This window comes from Equus caballus, chromosome 11 (genome assembly GCF_041296265.1).
Source record: "Equus caballus isolate H_3958 breed thoroughbred chromosome 11, TB-T2T, whole genome shotgun sequence".
Classification (NCBI taxonomy): Eukaryota; Metazoa; Chordata; class Mammalia; order Perissodactyla; family Equidae; genus Equus; species Equus caballus.
The window spans coordinates 6,457,775-6,477,829 of NC_091694.1; the positions used below are offsets into that span (position 1 = coordinate 6,457,775).

General features: G+C 55.4%; 1 protein-coding gene across 6 annotated transcripts in view; it reads right to left on the bottom strand.

Annotated features, from left to right (window-relative positions):
* LLGL2 (LLGL scribble cell polarity complex component 2) overlaps positions 1-20,055 on the bottom strand; it is a 36,611-nt gene that overhangs the window by 15,625 nt on the left and 931 nt on the right. For 2 of the 6 annotated variants that reach the window (XR_011422819.1, XM_023652020.2), the window contains exons 1-2: positions 19,750-19,900; positions 8,290-8,384 (exon numbers count right to left, since the gene is read on the bottom strand). Coding sequence is in view for 4 of the 6 variants with exons in the window: in XM_023652020.2 (XP_023507788.2) it covers positions 8,290-8,364 (75 nt within the window). In the remaining 2 variants the exon portion in view is untranslated. Of the gene's footprint in view, positions 1-6,475; positions 7,462-8,289; positions 8,385-19,476; positions 19,704-19,749; positions 19,901-20,055 lie in introns of those variants that run through there. The other 4 variants (XR_011422820.1, XM_023652021.2, XM_070225991.1 and 1 more) reach the window with 3 other exon arrangements.

The window sequence follows — 20,055 nt, forward strand, 5'->3', positions numbered from 1 at the left end:
AATACACATTGTAGAAAACTTGGAACATTTAAAGGAGTTTGAAAAAGAAGAAAAAAAATTACCCATACTCCCACAACCGGAAGTAACCCTTGCTAATATCTCTGTGTCTGCGAGTCTTTCCTATGCCTGTGACTATATGTGTATGTGTCCGTACGTAAAACCCAGAGACCTAACTGGCGTCACGCCACATGGTTATACATGTACATTAGGTCTGTCCTTCCACCTATAGCCAGCCCAGGTTGTTAAAAACACTAGCACGAGTCAAACAGCTGAAGAATATTCCCTGTGTGGGGGTGCCTTAACTCACCAGGGCCTCTGTTGTTGAACATTCTCTTTGTTTCTAGAGGTTTTGCAATTGCTAGGTGCATTGATGACCATTCTTGGCCTCCCATCTTTGCCTGCACCTCTGAGTGTTTCCTTAGGCAGTGTCCCAGGGGTGGCATTACAGGTTAAAATGGTAGGGATGTAGACATGCCAGATTTAGATTGACAAACCATCTTCGGGAAGGTTTTTGGTCATTTCTTAGTCAGCTAACCCTGTGCCCCACCTCCCCCTGCAGGGGATACTGAACCTGCAGAGCTGGATTAGAGCAGGCCAAAGGGTGCCGGCCAGCTGCTTTAAAGACATTTTTTTTTTTAAACTATGCAAACACTGCCCCACAGAAAAAGGCTGCATGGATGAGGCGACTCTCCCCAAGCCTGGGCTCTTCTCTGGGCTTCACTCGGCCTCAAAGGGGCAGAAAGAGATAAGCCCTGGTCACAGCTATGATAGCTTAGCAAACCCATCTACTGCCTGCCTGCTCGTCCAGTCCAGCCCAGTCCAGTGGTTCACGGAAGGAGGCCCTGTGCCGGGGTAGGGCCAGAGAAGAGAGCTCCAAACAGCGCCTATTCTGGGGATGCCTGGGGCCACACAGGTGTGGGGGCCCCCTCAGGCCTGGCTCTTTGCCGGGAACACGGACTGCCCTGCAAATGGCTGTACCGGGAAGGGACAGCTGGGAGGGCACAAGTGACCCAGCAGGAGCCCCCCTGCCAGCCCAGGTCCCTGTTCAGCTATGTAAAAAATGCAGAGCGTGGAGAAGCCTTGGGGAGATAGTGGAGTGTCTGGAATGTAAACGTTTCCCTGGAAAAGGAGGGCAGAGCACACGATGGGGTGTGGGACAAGCCTCCCCAGAGGCCCCCGCTAGGCCGTCAGCCAGCCCCAGGTTGCTGGGGCCTCAGGAAGTCAGCAGCCAGAGCTCAAGAAAAGGTTCTTGGGAGGGTAGCACTTTCCCACCAGCACCAGGAGCCGCAGCTCAGGGCCAAAGCCTCCGGAATCTGGAGGACTCTGGGAGAAACGTCCTCGAGGCGGCTGGTGGCCAGCAGGAAACCCACACCTGCGTTGCTCGGTACAACAGTCACAAGCTGTGTGCATAGACTGGGCACTTGCAATGTGGCTAGTGCCACCAAGAAACTGAATTTTTAATTTTATTTAATTTTAATTAACTTAAATTTAAGAATGGACACAATTCAATTATTGGAAAACTACTCAGGAAGGTTCTTGGGTTCCAAAGGAACAGGGGGCTGGAGTCAGGCAGACCAAACTTCAAATCTCCCTTTTCAACTGTAAATCTTCCAAACTTTAAATACAGATCACATATTTCCAAAGAAAACTTAATGTCTGAATTGAGATGTGCTGCAGGTGTAAACTATACTCAGAATTTCAAAGATTTTTAATTAAAAAACAGCTAAAACTAAAAACTTTAAAAATCTCACTAATTTATATTGACTACATGTTGAAACAATAATACTTCGGATAATATTGGGTTAAGCAGAATATATTATCAAAATTAATTTCACGTGCTTAAAAACACTTGCAATGTGGCTTCTACAACATTTTAAATTCCTTATGTGGCTCATATTATATTCCTATTGGACCAAGGTGCTGCCCTAGACAATTTTGCCTCAGGACACCAGCAGGAAAGTCAAGCCGAAGAGAAAACGGTCTGCAGCTTTTTGTCAGGCTTTCGGGCCATAAATTTTCCTATCAACTCACCAGCAGGAAGTTCTAACAGCCCACCTGAGTCACTCCTGCTGCAGGTCAGCCTCTTTTCCCAGACCCCGAGGGAGGCCAAAGGTCAAGCCCATGGTTCAATCAGTTGTACCCATTCGTCATTTCCTTCAGGGTCCTGGGGACCCTGAGTCCCCCTCTCGCCCAGCCTCAGCTTCTTCTCTATAGGGTGGTTTAGAAAGAACAGGGACTGAGTCAGCCCATGAAGCTTTGAATCCCCCTCTGCCACTTAAAAGGCGCCTGGACTTGAACGAGCTACCTTGCCTCTCTGAGCCTCATTTCACAGCTGACAAATGAACAATATCAACGACTGCCTTGAGCAGGGCTGTCCTCCACTTGGACACAATGAACCGCGAGCAGACCTCCTGACCGGCTGGAAGCCTCAGCTGCCCCCGACAAGCACACAGGCCTTGCCCCATAAGCCCGGCTTCCTTCTAAGGTTCTCCATCACTCCCTCGTATCCCGCGGGGCGTCTTCTCCAAGTTGACAACTAGAGGGACCAAGGTTCCCTCAAGAACAAAAGAAGGGGAGGGAATTGAAAGTGAACAAACTACTACACGTATGAGTATGGCTGAATCTCAAAAACATATTGTAGAGTGAAAAAGCTAGGCCAAAAGAATACATACTGTATGAATCACGGTGACCCTATAGGGTCAGGGGCCAAGATGGTGGGTTGAAATGCAAATAGTGTGGTAACGGGATTCCCTAGGTCCTGGAGGGGTGAAGGGGAGGCGGCACCCTTCAATGTGCAAATATGGCCCACTGATCCCTGAATGAGGCAGTTATAACACATCTCAGAGGCAAAGTTGAGCAAGGAGTGTAGGGGCCCCAGGCCAACAAGAGGCCCAGGGGGTCTTGTTGGAAATGGGGAAGGCAGTGATGAGGATTTGGGGAGAGGACCGAGGTTGGTTAATGAGGGGACAGGGAAGAGCTAGGAACCCAGGGCCCGAGCAGCCTTGGGAAGCAGGACGGTTCCACAAGGCACCTCTGGCCTGTGGTCCAGTTGTTCTCCCAGCTCGGAAGCCCTTCCTACTCCTTGGTTGTCCCTCCCTCTGACTTTTTTTTTTTTTCTGCTTTATCTCCTCAAACCCCCCGTACACAGTTGTATATCTTAGTTGCAGGTCCTTCTAGTTGTGGGACGTGGGACGCCACCTCAACGTGGCCTGACGAGTGGTGCCATGTCCGCACCCAGGATCCCAACCCTGGGCTGCCGCAGCGGAGCGCACGAACTTAACCACCCGGCCACAGAGCCAGCCCCTCTCCCTCTGGCTCTTAATAGCCTTTTAAGATTGGCTCTCCCACTAGAGTACCAGGTCCACATGGGCAGTGACCTCTTCCCCCAGAAGGCACAAGAGGGTAGGCTCAGCCTCCAGGCACAGAGCAACCCTGAAGTCTCTCTACCCAGGACAGAGGGTGGGGCGGGACTCCACCTGGGGACAGCAGGCCGGGATTCCAGGGCCAGCCCTCCCAGCTTGAGACTCCAGTGACTCTAGTTGACGTCTCCAGCTCAGGTTCAAGCTAGGTTGACCAACGCCTGACTGCCAGGGGGGCAGTCCTCCCCCACTTCGTGAGCTCAACATCTAGCTCCCTGGCCCTGCCCCCACCCTGCTACCTGGCTCAGGTGACCTCTGCTAAGGGAGGAGAGAACAATGAACTCTTTTGACAGGGAGTTGGGAAAGGAGAGATTTGTAGGAGCCGCCAAACTGCAACACTAGCCTGGTGTGGGAGAGAAAGCCCCCTCTGTCCCATGCTGGCTCCAGGACCCCATTCATGCTCCCGGAAGGGACAAAGCAAAGGTTGTTTGTCAGAGACAGTGGGGGCCCTTCATCCTCCCCTCAGTAAGGGGGGACCTCGTCCAAGATGGAAGGCTGAGGAGTTCCTAGCACTTGTCTGGGCGGGAAGGAGGGCTGCCCAGGGCCACGACGGGTACGCCTGGCTGGCGGGGCTGGGTGGCACTGCCCTACATTGGGTGTGGTCAGCTCAGATTCCTGGTGGTGGCAGAAACCTGTCCCTCCCCGTGTGGCTGTCATCTGACACCAGGGGCCCAGCCTCACAAAAGCCAAGACAAAACAACCTGGCCCTGGACAGGGGCAGCCGTCAGGAACACACTGTTTGTTCAGGGCCTGGGGGTGGGGAGGTAGGCTGGGCAGGAAGGGCCCAGGCTTTATCATCCAGCTGGTCTGGGCGGTTTCCCTAGGGAGGGAGCGGCCTCCAGGGATTTTCAAGAAAGACATTTCACAGTGACACAAGCTTAGATCCCCTCAGAGTCACTTCCTCCCATTGAGGTCCCAGTGTGTCCCACAGTCCAGTCATTAGGTCCTCAGTGGCCTGCCTGGCACTGCCAGCTGACTTTTCTGTCTTTCCAACAGGCTCAAGGACCCACCACACCCACAGACGACTACTTCACTGGCCAAGAAGCTGAGGCTCAGGAGGTGAAGTCACCACCCTAAGGCCACACAACTGGTCAGCAGATGGAACCAGGAGTCCTCATTCCCAGCCAGTGCCCTCCACAATGTGCTTGGGCTGTCCAAGCCCTAGAAGCCTCAGTTTCCTCACCTGCAGAATGGGAACATCACCCACCTGTGATTCGTCATGAGGACGAGGCGAAGACAAGGTAAACCCTGATATGGCACCAACTGTGTGCCAGGCACCATTTGAAGCAATTTAGCTTACTTAGCACACCAACCTGGGTGTAGAGACTATTATGATGCCCACTTTACAGATGAGGAAACTGAGGAGTAGAGAGGTGAAGTAACGTGTCTGCAGTCACTCAGTGAGGAAGAAGCACAGGTGGCATCTAGACCCAGGCCGTCTGGCTCCAGAGGCCCTGCACCACCTGGCCCCTTTGCTACTTGGCACAGAGCCCTTGGTGAACTGGAGTTGCCCCTCTGCCAGCCAGTCTCCAGCAGAAGGTTCAGAGAATCTGTCCACAGACATGTTTCCTTCCCAGGTAATAAAGCCAAAGGAACAGGACATGCCGCTCTCCCGCCCCCGGCGTGATGTCCCTGCTCTTTGAGGCATCTCGCTTGGTGTGGGTGTTAAGGAGTTTGGCCAGAAGGTAGTGGAGGAAGAGGCCCAGCAAGGGGTTAGAAGCCGGTGTCTTGAAGCTGCTTGGGGCAGGCCTATGATGGTGCCACTGTCCCAATTCCCTCCCAAGCACAGTGCCCTGCAGACTGGCACTTCCAGGATGGAGCTCTCAGAAGAGGTGACCAGAGCCACCTATCTGGTCTAGTCACTGCTGGCTTCACCAGATGTGGGCACTCTCCAGAGGGCTGACCCTCACCTATGTGTGAATAACTGCTGCATCACAGGCCACCTGAGGCTCAGAGCTCCGGCTCTGCAGATCCCACCGTCTGCTAGGACCCTCTCTCACCCGAGGGTCCCAAGGCTCCCCAAACTAAACCTCAAGCCAGATAACATCCACAGAGCTGTGCTATCTGATACTGTAGCCACTAGTCACGGATGGCCCTTCGATTATTCATTTAGTCCTCACACCAACTCTATGAGGTAGTTTCTATTATCATCTCCATTGCAGAAATGAGTGACTTGCCCAAGGTCACCAAGCTGGTAAACCCAGGCAGTCAGGTTCCGGGGTTCACACCACTAACCCTTGGGTGAAACTGCCTCTCGATGAGTGGAGACCATGGTTGTTGCTATTCTGTCCAAACCAGACATATCACTTTCCTTAAACCTGCGCCTCGTGCCTCCTGGTATCCCACCCCAGTGCTTGGCACCTTCACCCACCCAGGATGGAGACCCCACAGTCATGGTGGACACCCACCTCCCTTCCCTGCCCTCTTACTCCCACATTCCCTCTGTCACCAGGTCTCATCAATCTGATGCCCTGACTAGTTCTCTAATCCAGTGGCCCTCAACCAGGGGCCATTTCATCTGCTAGGGGACATCGGGCAGTGTCTGGAGACATTTTCAGTTGTACATCTTGGGGAGGCAGGGCCAGGGATGTTGCTAAACGTCCTCATCACACAGCCAGCCCCAGACGTCAGTAGCGCCGAGGTTGAGAAACCCTGCTCTGTTCATGCCCTGAGCCCCACCCAGTCACTGCAATGGTCTCCTAGCTGCTCTGAGTGTACCTCTACAGGTTAAAAAAAAAAGGCCCCAGGGTTATTGTCTCTAAACCTTAAATGAGACTGCTTCCTCCTCCGCTCAAAACCCACCAGGCTCTAGTGTGTCAGGCCCAGACTCCCAGGTTGTAGCCTCCCTGACCCCTAGCCTGGGGAGAGCCTGGGGCTGGGGAGGGCCTGGTGTGGGTGGGACCACCTAGGCTCCCAAATCTTCCAGGATCTGGCCTCACCCTCCAATTCCAACCCTTCAGGCTCCACCATGCACCCAGAGCCTAGATGAGACTAAGCCCCTGTCCCCCAAGACTATCCCTTCCTCCTTTCCACTCCCAGGAAGTAGAATTTCATACCGTCAGGACTATAAAACTCCTGGAGGGCGAAGGTCTTATCATCTGAGATTCCCACAGCTCCAGCCCTGGGCTGTTTATCCAGTAGGTGCTCAATGCAGGTTTCTTGCAAGTGAATGGAAGGAGGAAGGAATTCCAGGAGGCTCCTCTCCCCCTTCCCCAGCCAGGCCTGGGGCTAGGGCAGCCAAGTTTAGGAACAACCAGTTGTGGGGCATTGGGGGAACAATTCCTCCACCCCAGTCCCAGCCTGCTGCACAGTTGGAACTTGGGAAGGGGGTTCCTCCCTCTTTGTTGAACCTGTCTACCCAGTTTCCACTGGAACTGGCCACCTTTTGGGGTTGTGAAATCTCGGTGTCATCAGGGACAACGGAGACGCACAGGGGTGACCTAGGCCCCCCAGCAGCTGCTGAGGTTCTGAGACCTGCACGGAACACCCATGGGCAGCTCCCTTGGGAGCAAGGGTGGCAGGCCCCTGGGGCCCCGAGTTCCCCCATTCCCAACACCTGCACCCTATTTCCCAAGGCCCAAAAGCCCTGCCCACAGCTTCCTTCCACCAGTGGGAGGAGGTGTTCATTTAGGGAAGCCCTGATCCCAGAAGTGGGTGGCCTCTTAGCAGAGCTCCATCGGTGACATCTCCTACAGGTCAAGAAAATCAGAGGAAAACAGCAGGGCACATTGGGACCCTGACCCACCTTGAACAGCCCCAAGGAGCTCTCTCTCCCTGGGAGGCAGCCCCCGAAAACAACAGTTAACGTTCCCAGACCACTATGTCTAGCACTTGAATGATCTAATTCCATGTAATCCTTGTAACAGGCCAAACAGGCACAGGGTCACCCAGCTCCTAAACAGCTAATCTGGATTTGAACCCCCACCCATCAGCACATCCTGCAGGGGTCCCTGGATCCCTGCGGGGAAGAACATCATGGTGCTCCACTTCCTGCAGTCCACCTTCCGGGGCAGAGGGAAGCTTGGGCATGGAGGCCAAGGGCCTAGATCAAAGCAGAAGTGAGAGAGGCTAATTACCCCGAAACAGCTGCAGAGGCTGCAGATTGCTAGGTGGCCGCAGAGCTAATAAACCACGTTGTGTTCCTCCCATTCACAGGCCAGCTCTGGCCTTCTCAGGCACCAGCCCCTTGGGGAAGCTCTGTGGAGCTTCTGGGACCCTCCCCGTGATCTCAGGTGACAGGTCACTCTGGCTTCGGGGGCCTTGGGAGCAAGTGTGGGGTTGGGGTAGTCAAATGCCAACCCTGGCATATTCTCCCAGGCACCTCTGCCCACTCACCCAGGCCTGGAGCCTGCCAGAAGGAATTGTGTATCTGCCTGCAAGGAAAGCTGCCTTTTCCTTTGGGGACAATTTGAGGAGAGAAGGAACAGCCATGGCCTGTGGCCCCAGGGCCCCAAGGGACCTGCCTTCACAGGAGCATTATTACACCTTGCAGTTTCCTTCCATCTTTCCATCTCTAAGACTCCTCAACAACCCTGCAAGGAGATAGGCAGGGCAGACTGTTTTAGCCCCATTTTACAGGTGGGGAAACTGAGGCTAGAAGAGGCGGAGTGACTTGCAGAGGTCACACAGCCAGTAAGAGACTTGGGACAAAGAGTCCTGATTCCTGGGCATCCCACTGCCCTTTCCCAGGAAAACTCTCTAATCAGACCCCATTTCTAAGGTCAGATTCCCATGAGGCATTGCAGGCAATACCAAGTAAGCACCTTAATCCAGGTAAAGGCAACCCAAACGCCCCCAGCCCCAGCCTACGGTGAGGTTGATAACATCGTGCCCGCCATAAACACCTGGTCCTGTCTCCGCTCTCTCTTACCTTGTTAAACTGGAAGAGGTCCCGCTTGAGCCTCTCACGTGCAAGGTCGTGTCCCGGCCTCAGGAACCGCCTCATCTTGCTTCCTTTGCAGCTCCCTAGAGAAAGGGGAGGAGCTGTTGACCACTGAGGTGAGGCAGACACCAGGCCCCACCCACCCTGCCACCCAATCAACGCTTGGCCAAGTCCAGGCAGCCATGAGCCTCTGTCTACAAGCCCAGCAGGTGGCTGCCCCTCGGCCAGGCCAGCTCCACCATCCACCACCCCATGCACCCTTGCTCCACTGGCAGTGTGTGGGTCCCTGAGAGGAAACAGGAGGGACCTCTGTACCTGGAGGCCTGGGGCTGGTTAATGCTCTAACGCTTGCTCCTGGCCATCCATGGCCTTATAAAGCCAGCGGGGGAAGCTGGGGGAGGAAGCCATTTCGCCTGGCTTTATAGGAGCAAGGAGGCCAGAGGCCCTGAGGTTAATTAGCTTAATTGTTAACCTGTTTTCTAAAAAACCATAAAACTCTGGCTAAACAGAAAGGGAAACTTCACAAGCCTCTCCCAAGAGCCGGCTGGAAGGTGGGAATGCAAAGGCTGTCCATCTGGGCAACCAGACCAGAACCCAAATGGAGGCAGCGGAGAGGCCCCCACAAATCCAGGCCAGGATCCAACAGAAATCTCTCGGGGAGTCAGCACACCTGGGCTGACTCTACCTTCTAACTTCAGGGAAGGCTGTCAAGGGACTCCGGCTTGGGCTGCTGCTGCCAGCCACAGCTGTCAGGAACCCGAGTGGATGAGTGTGCAGAGAACGCAGTCAGGGGATGCTGGTCCATCCCACCCCATGCTCGAGGGCCACAGTGGAGCTCGGTCCACTCTACGAGGCTGCTGGGGTCTCTGCAGCCACAGCCCTAGCCCCAGGCTTCCTGGCCTGATGGGGTGCGCTCAGAAAGCCTCCCTTTCCTATGGGGTCAGGTGGAGGCTAATCAAGAGAAGAAATCTATTCCCAATAAAGAAACTAGCTCAAGACTCAAAAACTGTCTGCCCACCGTACAATGCATTCCCAATCCAAGGGGAAACTATTTCTGGATCATCCTTGGGGGAAGGGGGAAGGATCATCTGTGCTCCAGCTTCTGGCTTCCGGCAGTAGCGCCTCAGCCTCCCACTGACCACAGACACCAAGGCCTGTCTTTGAAAACGCAGGGGCTCGGGCCCACCGCAGAAATGACAGTTCATTTGCATTATACAGGGAAGGAACCAGGGCCCGTCCCGGCCTGGAGGAGCTTACTCTGGGGTCAGGGCAGGTAAAGGCAGGACAGTCCCACATGCTGAGTGCTCTCATGGAGAGGCACAAGGGGGCACCTAGTCCAGCTCTGGAGGGTGTCCTATGGGAGAAGAAGGAATTTAAGCTGAGACCTAAGGATGCCCTGAAGTTTCTGGCTTCTTGGGAGGCCACAAAAATTACCCACCAGGCCGAACTTGGCACATAAAGGACCCTGTGTGGTCAAAGACTGGGGGCTCCCTTGAGGCATGTGCATGTGGCGGGGGGGTGTCTTCTGGCAGAGCAATGGAGGGCTTGCCAAGCTGGGAGGGGGTCACCCCACTCCACAGAGACACACATCCCGGCAGAGAGAGACACACTGGGGCAATCTAAATACCACCTCAGCTGGGAACAGGCGGGGACCAGCCCTCAGAGGGCCTTTACCTTCTGGGGAAACTGAAACGCCTGCCACTTGTGGGGGAGGAAGGAGTGGATATGAGGGGTTTGTGTCCTTACATCTTGGAGGAGCCAGAGCAGGGCACCCCACTTGCCCACGGAACGGCAGGTAGTCAGGAAACTCCCTGGTTCCCTCTTGACCTCGGGCCCCGTAGAGGGTTCAGGGAACAAACACAGGAAAGTTCTGGAGGCTCCTGGGACTAGGAGTGAAAACAGACTCCCGAGCCTGCAGGGACCAACCTCGGCCTCCTGGACAAACAGCTGAGCCGCAGGCCTCACATTCCAGCAGTGGGGGAGGGCCAAGCTCATAATCGGCTGTTCCGGGCTCCTGGGGGGCTTGCTCTCCCTGCCTGGGCCTAGGTCACTGGGTCATAAGTCAGAGGAAGCTGGGAGTGACGCCCTGAAGGAGGAGGAGAGGGGCCTGTGGACCCCAGGGAGAGGCCAACCTGGGCTCTGCCCTGCAGGACCCCTGCAGGTGCAGGGTGGGGACAAGAGGGCACAGGGTCATCTGTATCAAGGACCCACACAGGCTCAAGGGCGACACTGCAGTCCTGGGGGAGGAGGTGTGAGTAGGAAGGAAGGAGACAGGATGTGGAGGTGGGTGGGAGATGCCCACTCAGGAGGGCAGGGAGGGCACTCCATGCACCCAAATGCCCCCTGGAGTGCCGGCTTCGTACCAGGCACTGTACCTGCCCCTTGCGTGTTATTCTTGTTACTTTTTAAACATTTTGCTCAAGTAACCTGTACTCTTTGTAGAAAAAGCAAACAATCCAGAGCAGAAAATCCTCCCTAAATCCCCCCACCCAGGGGTGGGCAGAGAGGCGTGATGGGACACATCCTGACCCCTCCTTTCCTTTGCACTTCCCTGTGTGCTTGTGAGCGAGCGATGTTCGTTCACCTTCTGCAAGCTTCCCTGGCAGGCGAGTGGAACATCCTCGCTTGGCAGATGAGGAAACGAAGACCACAGAGATTGGGCAACTCGTCCAAGGTCACCAAGGAGGAACCGGCAGAACTCAGATTTGACCCCAGGTCTGGCAAACACCCAAATCTAAGGTCTCTCGGAGGCAGCAAAGAATGAATGGTGACAGGACAGAGGATGGCTAATCACACCCCTGCAGTTAAAAGGCGCAGATACTCACAGACACACACTCCCACATGCCTTCAACTTGGAGCCAACCAAGCAGTTTGGGGCCTGGGGCCTGGCTGCTGCTTGAGTGGTGTTGGCGAGGTCCAGCTGGACAGGGCTGGGCGGCCTAGCACGGACCTGCTGCTTATTCCACAGGGGGCTGAGACCCCACTGGTGTGGCGTGATGGAGCCAGGATCAAGGTGGGGCAGCCACAGCATCTGCTCTTCAGTGCAGCTCCCAATACAGAAATAACCACCCGGGTCTAGGCATAAAAAAGCTCCATCCTTTGTTGAAGGAGTGACAGGTGTGGGCCAGGCTGGACTCACCTCCAGGCAAATCCTCAGCTCCACTCACCCCAGACATGCAGATTCTCTGTGGAGAGGACTCAGGATCCCGGGCCTGGAGCTTGCTGGTATGGAACACATTCTACCTATTCAGCCCACTCCTGGGGGTGGGGAGGTGGGCAGGGGACATAAGAGAAAGAGCCCAGGGCTCCGTACCAACAGCCAGGCCTCAACCACCACAGCTCAGCTCCTCCAGGCTGGATGGCCTCCCAAGATAGTTCTGCCAGGCCCAGCAAGCTCACCTGTGAAGGTGGATGCACTCCCTCCCGCATAGGTCTGCTGGGAGGAGTGCAAGCAGTGCTACAGGGCTTGGCACGGAGCAGACCCTCTCCTAGGACTGGGGATACAGCAGTGACAGACGCACAGACAAGATCCCTATTTCACCAAGCTACATCCTCGCAGGGGAGAGAATGATGACTCACAAGTACACAAATCAGTCAGCAAGATGGTTTCAGATAGAGATCAGGGCTGACAAGGAAATAAAGGAAGATACTACGGTAGAGAACCCAGGCTTCAGTGGTGGGAAGGCCTGGGTGACCGTTCTGAGCCGGGGGCCCATGCATTCACTGTCCCCTCAGGGCCTGGGATGCTTTTCCTCCAGATCCTCACATGCCTCTCTCCTTCGCCTCTACTCAACTCTCCCTCCCCTGACATTTTCTTTCCTGCTTCCTGCCTTTGCTGTGTTCCTTAGCACTAGTCATGACGGAACAGTTCACTTACTAATCTTGCTTATTACCTGTGCAACCTCCACAAGGGTAAGTTTTCTTACTCTTACTCAGGGACTTCCACCCTTTTTCACCACGGCACCCCAAGCGCACAGGGAATGAATGAACAGAGGTGGTGACATCTCCACCCAGACCTGAATGAAAGGAAGTGGTCAGATATGGGGGCAGGGCGTGTCAGACAGACGAGCTAGCCTGCGTGTTCCAGGAGGATGAAGAGGGCGGAGGGGCTGAGGGCAGGGGCTGAGTGCAGGCAGCAAGGAGCAATGAAGTGGGTCAGAAAGGGGGCGCCTGGTGGGCCACAGCAAAGAGCTTCGGTTTGCCCCCACTGGGAACCCAGTGATAATCCTGAGCAGAGGCCTGATGTGGTCTGCCCTCCCCTCCCCCCTGCCTTGTCCCCCTCTGCTTGGCCCTATGTGGGCTGGTCCATCCCTCAGCATTTGACTGCACCTTATCCTTGACCCTTAGAAATGCCATGGACACCTGTGGGCACCCATCTAGCTCCACGAAGGTTCTCACCAGCCTTGTTGGCTAGTCATTAAGCCAATGGGAAAAATCAGAAGGAACTTAAGTGGCCAATGACAAGGGGCAGGTGAAGTGTGCTTGATGCCATGAAGGAAGGCACACAGTCATTAAAAGGGTAGAAGACTAATGACATGGAAGCCTATGTACAATGTACCCAAGAGTCATGCAGAATCTATTAAAAATATTTACACAATAGACAACAGACTGGAAGGGTTATGGGATTAGCTGTGAGTTTTCTTCTTTTGGTTTATCTCCCTCCCAGGCAGAGTAGATAAGAGGATCACATGGGAGAAGGGGTGAGGGGGCCCTAAGCGCACAGTAGGCACTCAGTCCTACCGGTGGGATGGCTCCTGCTCTCTCGGGAGCTGGGTTCTCTCCAGCCACGTTAACCTGAATAGGGGAGAGGCTCCGGCTAGGGAACCAGCTGTGTGACCCTGGGCTTCAGAGTCCCGGGTAAAAGGACATTACTACTTTGCAGGCTATGACCTTGTGGGACCGTCATGAACTATGCCACGAGGGACGTGGGAGAAGAGAAAAGTTCAGAAGCCCCCAAGCTGAGGAGACCCCCAAGTCTGATGCCAAGAGGGTCTGGGGCAAAGTCACTGGGGATGTAAGGAGCTCCAAGGGTCCTGCACTGGGGATGCCACCTGGCTCGAGCACGACCCCTGAGAGAGGGACTTCCTAAGAAGAAGCACCTTCTCCGTTCCCCCAACTTCTAAAGATTGCCCAACCTCGGTCTCTGTCCTGCCCATCGCGCCCTCTGTCTGAGACCAAACTCTGAGCTGCCCTCTCTGCTCTGCCCTGCTCTCTGTTCCCTTGGGGGCAGGCACTCAGGGTTTAGGGACGGAAGCTTGCTGACCTGTGGCTGACCCTTACTTGTTTTCCACAGGTCTGTGCCTTGTGTGAGGAATCAGCCTGAGACTTCCCCGTGGGCAGCTGACCTGGTGATTTTCTTCCCTTCTCACTGCTCCAATCACCCATCACTGCTGCTGGCCAGTGGAACATTCCCGGGCCTAGGATGGGGCCCCCTACACCCATATGCCCACCCTGGAAAAAAACAGAAGAGCTGTCTACTTGGCAACAGGCCAGCAAATTCACATCCCATTTTTCCTTCCCATCCGCTGCCCAGACCCTGTGGCTGGGATACACGTTGACCCTACCCCCACCCCTGCATCTCAGGAGCTCAGTCAAGAGACCAGTGGAAGCAGAGGAGGAGTAACTGCATGGGAGTGTCTTGGGCCCCCTGCTCTAAGTAGCAGATCTGATTGTGCCCCAGGGAGGTAGAAGGGAGTTCCTAGACCAGACTGCTCCTCCCACAATGGCACTGTTTGGAGTGCCTGGGCTAATTTGTCTCCATGACACTAACGCTTGGCCAAGCTGAGCCAGCCCGTCTGTCCTGCAGGTGTGTGATAGGCCAGTCCCCAGAAGGTCCCTCAGTAGCCTGAGGAGTTGCATTGATCTGCTGGGAGAGGCTATAGCCAGCAGGAGAACCCTGGACACCTTCAGCCCAAGACAGAGAAGGCTCCTGAAACTACACTCAGGACTTGCCCGTGTTTGTGTTCTCCAGAAGCACACACAGCGTGAGGTTGCGTCCCAAGCTCTCCTCTCATCTCCCCTCTGCTCGTGTTCCCCGGAGCCTGCCGCTGCTTAAGAAGCTGCCCTTCCTTCCCCGACATCCTGTGTGAGGGCTGTGTGTGGCTGTGGCCTCCCAGCTGACGGGTGTGAGCACGCCCCTGCACCTCTTACCAAGGGGAGTGCTGGGGCAGGGCTCTAAGCGACTGGAGCAGCTGCTGACCCCTCCGGCATCTGTTCGTGCCAACTCAGATGCTCAAGGCTGCTTTGCAAGTGCCCATGTTGCCCTGGGAAACCCAATCTCCCAGAGGCACCAGGCAGGCCTCCGGCCAGCATCTTAGCAACCAGACCTTGGCTGAAAGTGCACCTCTGGAGGTGGGACTAAGAGAACACAGACAGAGAAGGGGCGGGAACCAGAGACCTGTCGTCACTGCTGTTCTTAGGCAACAAAAGGGATCCAGAGTGAACTATGGCCAGATCCTACTTTAAGCACTTTACACGCATCATCTCATGTAATTCTTACAGTTACCTATGAAACAACCAATTCCGAAAGCTATCAAGCCCAAGCAGCTAGTAAGAGTCCAAGTCCCAATCTGACCTCCAACCTGACTGCAGAACCTTCTGCTCAGTTCGAGCCTCTCTCCCAGGACAAAGGGGCTGGCCAACAGTAGGCTGAATGGGACCACCTGGGGTCAGCAGCCAGACCTTGACATTACCCTCCCTGGTTGGCTTCAGGTCAGTTGCCAACCCCCCTACCCGACCCCCATGGATCCTATGGAGCCACAAGCTAGTAGCACAACCTTGGGAGGGCCCTCCAGCCACACCCGAAGCTCCTCCTACCGGGCTTCCCTCACTAGGCCGTGAGAAAGGGGTGGCAAGAGGATGGGGTGTGAAGTGGGAATACATGCATCCCCGCCAACACATCCCCATTCTAGGGGCCTCAGTCCCCTTCTGCAACCCAACACCAGACTCTCTCCAGGAAAGTGATAGATTGGATGTGGTCAAGCACCAAGAAAAGCAAAGCCATTCTGGGAGAAGGTAGACAGCTTGCCTAGGGTGGAGGTGGATAGGCTGCCTGGTTCATCCATTCTACGCCACCCTCAAAATTTGCCTCAAAACTTGAACAGCTGACCCAACAAGCTTCCAGAAGATGTCAGCTCCAGCAGCAAGGGACCATGCTTATCCTGCACATGGTTGTATCCCCAGGGCTTAGTGCCCTGACACATAGGAGGCACTCAAATTTTATTTAAAGAACTCCCTCACCTCCTGGAAGTCTGCCCTCAAACATGACCTTCTTGTCAAGGCCCAACCTGACCATCTCTTAAAGTCGCAACCTGCCCCCCACCAGAGGGGTCCCAATCCCCCGCTTTAGTTCTTACTCTGTGTCACCTTTAACATATTATTTATTACTTACACATATTTTCTGTCACTCATGCTTCCCATCCTTTAGAATGTGAGTCCTGTGATGGCAGAGAGCTTTGCTTTGTGTATGGATTATGCCTGGTGTCTAACCCATGCTGGGCACACAGGGGCACCAGTTAATACTTGTTGGATGATTGAATGAACAGCTAGGATTGAATGGGGACCATTCAAACCAGGCAAATGTCTTCTCCATTTGGGAGCCACTGACTGACCCCTAAGAGCACTGGGTTGGGCCCCACAGGGTCCCTCAGGGAACTTCCCTATCCTGTTCTCAAGTCTCTGGCCAAGGCCAGGGTCATGTGAACATCACGCCTGGCATCCTGCTGGGGGTACCTTATGGGCCCCTGCCTCAGCCTGAGGCGCCACGACACCCAGCTCCTTGGTAAGGAGAATCCAAGAATAACATTATTTACTCAAGTCCTGTGCCCAGATGTCCCTCTCATCAAACCCTGGGAACACTGAGTCAGGAGTCTTGAGAGAAGACTCCAGTGTGCTGAATTCCTGAAGGGGAGAGTCAGGTCCCTAGCAGCTTCCCTGTCCCCACGCCCAGAGCAGCCTCTCCTAGCTCAAGAATTCACGGTGGTTCCTAGGAAGGGGAAGGAGCCGGGTGACTCTTCAAAGTACCAGTTTCCTCTGAGAAGCAGGGTGGGGAGGGGAGATCACCCCAAAGGGAGCTGGGCGAAGCCCCATGGTGACAGGCACAGGAAGGAGAGGGTCTCCTGGGGAAACCTGGGGACCCAGGGCTGGAAAAGGACAAGCAGTACCGGTGGCCCCACTGAGGGACATCCATCTCCTGCCCTATAGCCCACTTCTCCCTGCAAACTGCTACCGAACAGGGGAAAACAAAGTTGCCAAACAGACCTGGCACGCCTCGACCCAGGAGCGGCCCTGATAGGGATACCGCCAGAGCGAGATAAGAAGACTTCTCAGAGCAGAGTACTCAGGATAAGTAAGTCCGGGTGGCCAGTGCTGCTCCAGCAGCCAACCTAGGAGCAGGGATCATCGACTGGCCTCTTGGGCCTCCACCCTGGCCTCTAACTCAGGTGTCTCAACGGCTGCCTCTGACATATCTGGAAGGGCCAGGAAGGCTGAGTAACCCTTCAGGAAATCCCATATTGCTCCTGGAGTCTCCTGCCCGGGATGCTCAGTGTCTCCAATGGGTAGACAGCAGGTCAAAGACCGATGGCAAAGGCTCCAAACTTCCCAGCTCTCTGTACCACTTTCTCTCTCTCTCTTTTTTTTTTTTGAGGAAGATTAGCCCTGAGCTAACATCCGCTGCCAATCCTTCCCTTTTTTGCTGAGGAAGACTGGCCCTGAGCTAACATCCGCTGCCAATCCTTCCCTTTTTTGCTGAGGAAGACTGGCCCTGAGCTAACATCCGTGCCCATCTTCCTCTACTTTATATGTGGGGCACCTGCCACAGCATGGCCTGACAAGTGGTGTGTAGGTCTGTATCCAGGATCTGAACTGGCAACTCCCGGCTGCTGAAGCGGAACTTGTGAACTTAACCACTGCGCCACCAGGCTGGCCCCTCTGCACCACTTTCCCTATGGGAGAGAGGCTCCTGGGGCCGGAAGTCCTGGTAGGAAAGGACACCCCTTTCCTAAACGAGGTTGAAAGGAAGCACTATGGAGTTCCCAGAACATTTCCTTAATGACAGCAGAGCCGCACAGGAATGTGCTCCCCTACAAGAGGGTGCAGAATGTATACAGCCAAGCCCTCCCCTGAGCAGAAAGCAGAGCAGATTCGATTCTACGCCCTCCCCCTGCCCCAGGAAAGGCCCCCAGCTGGGGCCTGGCCACCAGGCCTCATTCTTGCCTCTCCCAAGGAGCAGAGAAGTACCAAGGGCCCCTGGAACACAAGGTGAGGTTAGGAGAGGCCCCTGTCCTCTACCTCTGACTCCCCTACTCCCAGGGAGCAACGTCCTTGTTTTCTAAGTTCTGACTTCCAGAGGCTTTTTAAAAAATCATGACCTCTCGGCTGATTTCTGGTCAGAGAAGCCAAATTCCCTCACAACCCATCAGGCACATCCAAAAGGCCCAGACATCTGCCCCAAAGCCCCAAAGTGACCATGCTTCTTATGCTTCACAGGGAAGAAGCTCACCCACACCTGGTGCCAGCTGGCCATGGGCCAGGCCACACGTGTTCGTGACATTTTCCATCCTCCTGTCAACATCTGTAAGAAAAGGCTCATTGAGGCTTGGCATGGTTAAGTGACTGAGCCAAGGTCATGTAGCAAGAAATCAGCAAGGTCCGATTCAAAGCTACACCTGACGTCTGGAAAGACACTAAAACTTAACGAACACTATGTCTGAGGAAAAAGACTGTGAGGCCAGAGGGACAAGTGTTTCCCTCTTATTTTATACTTTCTAAAATGTTCCATTTTCCCTGCTATGGCTTCTATTATAACCTTTTATGTTTCTTAAACCAACAAGGGTCATCTTGCATTATAGGCCTTTTTTTTTTTCTCTTAATGCAATTCTGTTTTAAAAAGTTACTAAGTTATTAAAATTACATCAGTCTGCCACCAAAGGAGACATTCCATCTCCCCAAAAAAAGAGTAGGGATGAAGAATGACCTCAAACCCTGGAAACACTGTCCGTGGCCCCCACGGAGACTGGCCCAGTCTAACTTCAGAAAAGAGGAGCGAGCCCTGGTTAGAGTCCCCAGAGCTGGGTTTGAGTCCTGACTGTCATAAGTGAGCACTGCGGGCAAGAAAACCAAATCCAAATTCCCCGTCCATAAAATAAAGAAGTTGGACCATGGGCCGGCCTGGTGTTCCTGGTTTCAGAACCCAGGTGCAGACCTACACACCACTCATCAAGCCTTGCTGCGGCAGCAGCCCACATACAAAATAGAGGAAGACTGGCACAGATGTTAGCTCAGGGCCAATCTTCCTCACCAAAAAAAATAATTTGGACCATATCTCCCAGGACCCTTTCCATGCCTCAGCTCACACAGAACCAGACTGTCTTCCTCAAGAGCCACTTCTGACCTTGGCTTCCCCTGGGCTGGGCCACAGCTCTTCTACACTGCCGCCCTGTTCTTCCCACCTGGGGTTTCCTGTCTCCCTGACACACCCATTCCCTCCCGGTTCCCCTCCTCTGCAGCCAAACAGGACCTTCAGTTGTAAACTCTGCAGAGAGGGTCCCTAGAGGTCAGGTTAAGCCGCCCTGCATCTGGCACATGGATCCCCATGGGAAGGGGTGCTGAGTCTAAGCCCTGCCTGCCTCACGCAAAGCTCACCCGTCTCAGGTGAGAGCCTCAGGGGGCCAGACCACAGCTCTCCTGTGCACAGACAATTCTCCCCACAGCCAAAGGTCAGTGTGTCCACCAACCGTCCAGCAGGAGCAAACCAAGAGCAAACTTTGCACACTTTCTTGGCAAGACAGAATTTTCCACTCCTCGCCAAGTCCCAGCGTACCACAACGCAACCCCACCCCTGTCGTCGTGGAAAACAGACTGGGTCTCCGTACCGTCCCCTAAGGTGTCCGAAGCCGCCCGAAGCGGAGAAAGGCCCCGAGACTGAAATTCCCCCCGCGGGCTTCCTGCGTCCGGGGATTAGGAGGCACAAAGGGCCAGCAGGGAGAGGGCCCAGATGGCAGGGGCAGGGACTAAGCCGCCGAGGTAACGCGCTCCGGCCCCTGCTCGCTGAGAGAGAGCCACTGGAGACGTGCGCCGCCGGGATCCCCGGCCAGGCGCCTTGCACGTGAGGCCGGAGGCCCAGGGACCCCATCCCCGCCCGCAGTGACCCCCGCACCCAGCCGGGCCGAGCACCTGTTTCCTTGCTCCTCAAAACCAACACTATTGTGCAAGCCCGAAACTCCCATTCTGCAATCACGGGCGGAGCCGGCGGAGAAAAGTTCTCAGCGGCACTCTCCACAGGTGTCTTTCTCCCAGACGAGCGGAGCGACGGGATCCAGGGCGGCGGGCGGATCTGGGCGCAGCCCTCCCCGACCGACCCGGGGAAGCCGGGAGTCCTGGCCCTCCCCTGCCTCTCCGCCCCGAGTGGCGGGCGTCCCGAGGGGCGGGCCCAGGCCCGAGCCTCACCTGGAACCCCAGGCCGGCCCCCGCCCGAGGCCTCGGCGTCCCTCGGCGCCCGCCGCCGGCTCCCCTCAGTCCGCCGCCGGCCCACGGGCTGCTGGGCGGCCGTCTCCTTCCTGCTCACCTCCGGCGCGGCGAGCGGGGGGCGGAGCCGCCTCTATTTACATAAAGGGCGAGTCGATCCTGGCTGCGGAACCCCGCACGCCGGGCCCCAGCGGCCCTCCCCCGGGCCTGGCCCCGCCCCCGCCGCGCCCCCCGCCGACCGGGCGAGGGCGCAGCGCGGGCGCCGCGCTCGGGCCAATCCGCGGCCCA